A 4,462-nucleotide genomic window follows, 5' to 3' on the forward strand; every position below is an offset into this window, starting at 1 on the left:
TCCATATTTGGACATCGATATCGATATTTTAGTGCAGGCCACAAGAATCCTCCTGTGTCGTGCACCTCTAAGATATTCAGCAAAAGCAAAGGAGAATGTAAGTATCCTATTCATAACTAAATTTCCTCGGTATAATTAATTAAATTTTTCTTTTGTATCCATTTGTCAAATAGGGCTGATGACCGAAGTATTGATTTTGGTTCGGATTCAAGCGATGTGTGCTCAAGTGATCCCGATGGATATTCAAGCGAAGAATGGAAGGAAGAATTTGTTCATAGGCAGAGAAGTAGAAGAGAAGAACGTCAAGAAGAGTTATATGGTGATGACGAGGGTGAAAATATTTTGGCCACACACAGCGGTAGAAGATATGATCCTGGGTGCCCCATCGATAACATTACAATTCAATTGGGCATGACATTTGAATCAGGTTCACAATTTAAAGCAGCCGTGAAGAACTACGCAATATGCAATGGGTTCAATGTTAGGTTTCAAAGGTCTACGGAGAATATAGTGGAAGTTGTATGCCAAGAACATTGTCCATGGAGGATATATGCTAGTTGGGGTCCTATGAGGGAGGCCTTTGTCATAAAGTCAGTAAATGATGAACGTAGGTGCAATAGGGCTCCACGAATATACAAGCCGATTATCGTTGGATCGCAGAACACTTCTTAGAGACTATTCGAAGGGATATGAGATAAGGTAGTAGATATGGTGCGAGAATTGCACGAAAAGTATGGAATCATAATTTCATGGGGCACCTGTTATAATGCAAGGTCCTGGGCGCGCAAGATGCTTAAAGGTTCTTTGAATGAGCATTATCTCATGCTACCCTGCTATGTGGCTGAGTTACAAAAAGTGAATAGGAATAGTACTTTCCAGTTGGAGGTGGAGCACGACATTCATAATTCTTTGCCTAGGTTTAACAGACTATATATTTGCTTTGAATCTCTAGCAAGGGGGTTCCTTGAGGGTTGTAGACCAGTGATTGGGTTGGATGGTTGTTTTTTGAAAACCGAATTGAAAGGGCAGTTGTTGAGCGCCGTGGGGAGGGATGGGAATAACCAGATGTTCCCTATTACTTGGGCGGTGTTAGAAGGGGAAAATCAAGCTTCTTGGACTTGGTTTATCAGCTTGCTGATGACTAATTTAGGAATTGTTGATGGCTACGGTTGGACGATTATAAGCGATCAGCAAAAGGTATTTAACAGACTCGTTTGTCGTATTCTACTTATTTTAAGACTTACTTGGTTAAGGTGGAACCAATGTTCTGCATTAATACCTTGATACGCTTTGACATTTTGCAGGGTCTCAAGAATGCAGTGGCAGGTTTGTTACCAAATGCGGAGCATAGGAATTGCGCAAGACATATTTATGCAAATTGGAAGAAGAATGGACATTCCATTAACATCTTGAGGAACCTATTTTGGAAAACAGTGAAGTGCACAAACCGTGAAGGATTCCAGAGGGTCATCGGACAAATGAAGACATTGAAAGTAGAAGCCGTGCAAGATCTTGTAGAGGTAGGCGTACAAAATTTTTGCAGGGCTTTTATTTCTGACAAGCCAAAATGTGAGGTTATTGATAACAATATGTCTGAGTGTTTCAATAGCTTCATCTTGCCGAGTAGGTCTAAACCTATCATCGACATGTTGGAATACATTAGAATAACAATCATGGAACGTATAGTTAACAACAGGGAGTTATTCTCCGAGAGTGCTGATTCCTTATGCCCTCGGATAAGACGGGTACTCGAAGATAATAGACTCAAGTGTAGGACATGCAGTGTTATCCATGCAGGCCATCTTAAATTCGAGGTTAGCACACACGGAGAAGGATTCGTGGTTGACCTGCATGCCCAACATTGTACCTGCAGATATTGGGCTATCACGGGCATTCCATGCCCGCATTCTATTGCCTGCATTCACTTTATCCGGGCGGACCCTGCTAATTACGTCAACGAATGGTTGAAGAGGGATTCATACCAGCTAGCTTATAGTTATGGTATCCGATAACACCCTAATTCCAGTCTTTATTTCATGTTATTAGCATGATTTCATGCATTTAAAGAGCTTAAAATTGGGCTTTTATCATATATTTGCATGAAAATAATGTTTGCAAGTAATTTCTGATTTTTCCCTAATTTTCTGTTAATTCTACGAATTTTAAAGGATTTATTGAAGCTCGAAATAATTATTTTTGAATGAAAATGGCATATTTAATATTTTATTTCGACATTTATCAGCATGGGAATGAATCAGTGAATTTTCTAGAATTTTTTACAAATTTTTATCTGAGATTTATTTGAAGAGGAAATGTATTTATTTCAAGGAAAAAAAGTATATTTATAATAGAAAAAAAAGTATTTTTATTATTTTCGAACTTTCAAGGGCCTTTTTGCAAACTTTCGTTGCAAAAAGACCCTGAAAACAGCTCTCGGTCGCCCCTGCAGGCGTAAAGATCCAATTTAAAATTTTACAGGGTTTTATTGCAATTTTTAATATATATTTTTAATGTTTTTAGGAGAAATTGGAGGAGAGAGAGTGCGCCAGGTGCATATACGCAATTACTTTTGGGCGGCGTCCAAAAGCAATTCCAGACTTTTTAAGGACTTTTCTGCAGAAAGGAGGATTCAAAATGCACCAGCCAATGAGAGAGCGACACATCATTGCGTGTTTAAAAACGAAATTAATAAATAAATCAATTCTCAATCCAATGGATTAAATTGGTTTAAAATTGATTTATTAATAACTTTTGATCCTGAAGTCCGATTGAGATGATTTTTTAATGGATTTTTTCTTCTTGATCCCCTCTTTCTATCTGTATGGTTGGATCATTCAGATACAGTCTACATTGATAGATAAATATTAAGTACTAAACGGGGGTAAAATGGTGATTTTTACCATATAACCTAAGTATAAAAGCTAAATTTCGAGAGGGGGAGCTCATTCTGGATGGTTCTCTATCACAGCTGCAAGACAGAGAGGAGCCCCAGCCTGGATCAACAGTTTTGGTACTTTTTCCTTTCATTGTATTTAAACTTTTATGCATTTTGAATGAAATAGGTTGAGTTGTTTGTTTCTTCATCTCTATTCTGATCTGAACTTCTAAATCGCTTGGCTTGAGCGGCATGTACAAGCCCTGATTAGGATTGAGAGGAGAAATTGAGGGATTCACCTGGGCATTCAATTGCATTCCAAAAGAAAACTCTAAAAATCAACCCCATTTTAGTTCTGAATTCTTAGGATACTCAATTACCCCATTTTAGTTCTGAATTATCAACTTGCAAAAATCAACCAAACCAAAATTAAAAATTCCTACCAACCTCTCTAATTGAATTCTTTGATCCATCCAATTGAATCAATTAATTCAATCTAGAGCCCACATTTCTTCCATTCTTCTCACCTCTTCTACCCCCCTTTCTCAATTCTCATCTAATTAGGGTGACTTGATCCTCGTTGAAGATCAAATTCACTCTAATTAGGATTAAAACACCAAAAAGATAATCACATTGAACTTCCTACTTGCTTCCCTTGGACGACACTCACACTTATCACTATACATGTTAAGTAGAGTTTTATAAAATTTATTACATAAGCTAGAATTCGCAACGACAAGGGCTAAAAATTCATAATTTTTACCCCTATTTTCGGCTTATCAGTATCCCGCCGATGAATGGGAAAAACCTGTGGGGGGAAAATGAGGGAAGCTACCTCTTCCCCCCATTGGCGAAGAAACAACCGGGAAGGCCGAAGCATAGAAGAAGAACTGACGTTAGTGAGGCAGGTCCTAGTGGTCTAAGATTAACCAAGAAAGGCGTGCAAATGCACTGCTCTCTCTGCAACCAAGGCGGCCATAATAGAAAGACATGCGGCAATAGAAGGCTACAACCTGCATGCGAAGTATGGATTGAGTTTTTTGTTGAACTTCCTTTATAGCCTCGATTTTCATTAAACATAAAAGATTAAGCACGCATTGATCAATCATGCAGGGATCACAGTCTTCTTCAGGAGGATTCAGCAAATTGTTGAAGAGCATGACCAAGTTCCAGGGTTGATTGTTTCTTCATTTTAATTAACTACTATGTAATTTGTTGGTCAATACTCGGATATTAATCGGTCACCATATTTCATAGGTACCAAAAACGAAATAACCTATGCCGCACGACTGATGCCCCAGAGGACCCACATAGATCTATTCACCTCATCTCAAGATAAAGAGCTAGCAAGGACCTAAACATGTGTCGCAACTTCAAACCATCCGACTCGAACCCAAAAAGTTGATATTTGGTTGGGTATTAGTATGCCACCCGTGTTTGTTTTCGTGCGTTATAAGTTGTACACGGGAATATTGGATATCCTATATATTCAGGATATTGAAATATGGAATATCGATATCAAGTTATATCGATATCAATATCCAAAAATTGATTTCCGGGAATATCGATATTGATATCGAATATTGA

General features: G+C 38.1%; 1 protein-coding gene across 1 annotated transcript; it reads left to right on the forward strand.

Annotated features, from left to right (window-relative positions):
• The first annotated feature begins 214 nt into the window (after window positions 1-214).
• Window positions 215-4,054, forward strand: LOC144707148 (uncharacterized). The gene is made up of 6 exons (XM_078580265.1): window positions 215-319; window positions 1,030-1,197; window positions 1,305-1,326; window positions 1,798-2,006; window positions 3,687-3,899; window positions 3,989-4,054. Exons 1-6 carry the CDS (start codon window positions 215-217, stop codon window positions 4,052-4,054), a joined length of 783 nt encoding a protein of 260 aa, XP_078436391.1.
• Window positions 4,055-4,462: the final 408 nt, after the last annotated feature.

Source organism: Wolffia australiana, chromosome 8 (assembly GCF_029677425.1).
Source record: "Wolffia australiana isolate 7733 chromosome 8, ASM2967742v1".
In the NCBI taxonomy this organism is placed as follows: domain Eukaryota; kingdom Viridiplantae; phylum Streptophyta; class Magnoliopsida; order Alismatales; family Araceae; genus Wolffia; species Wolffia australiana.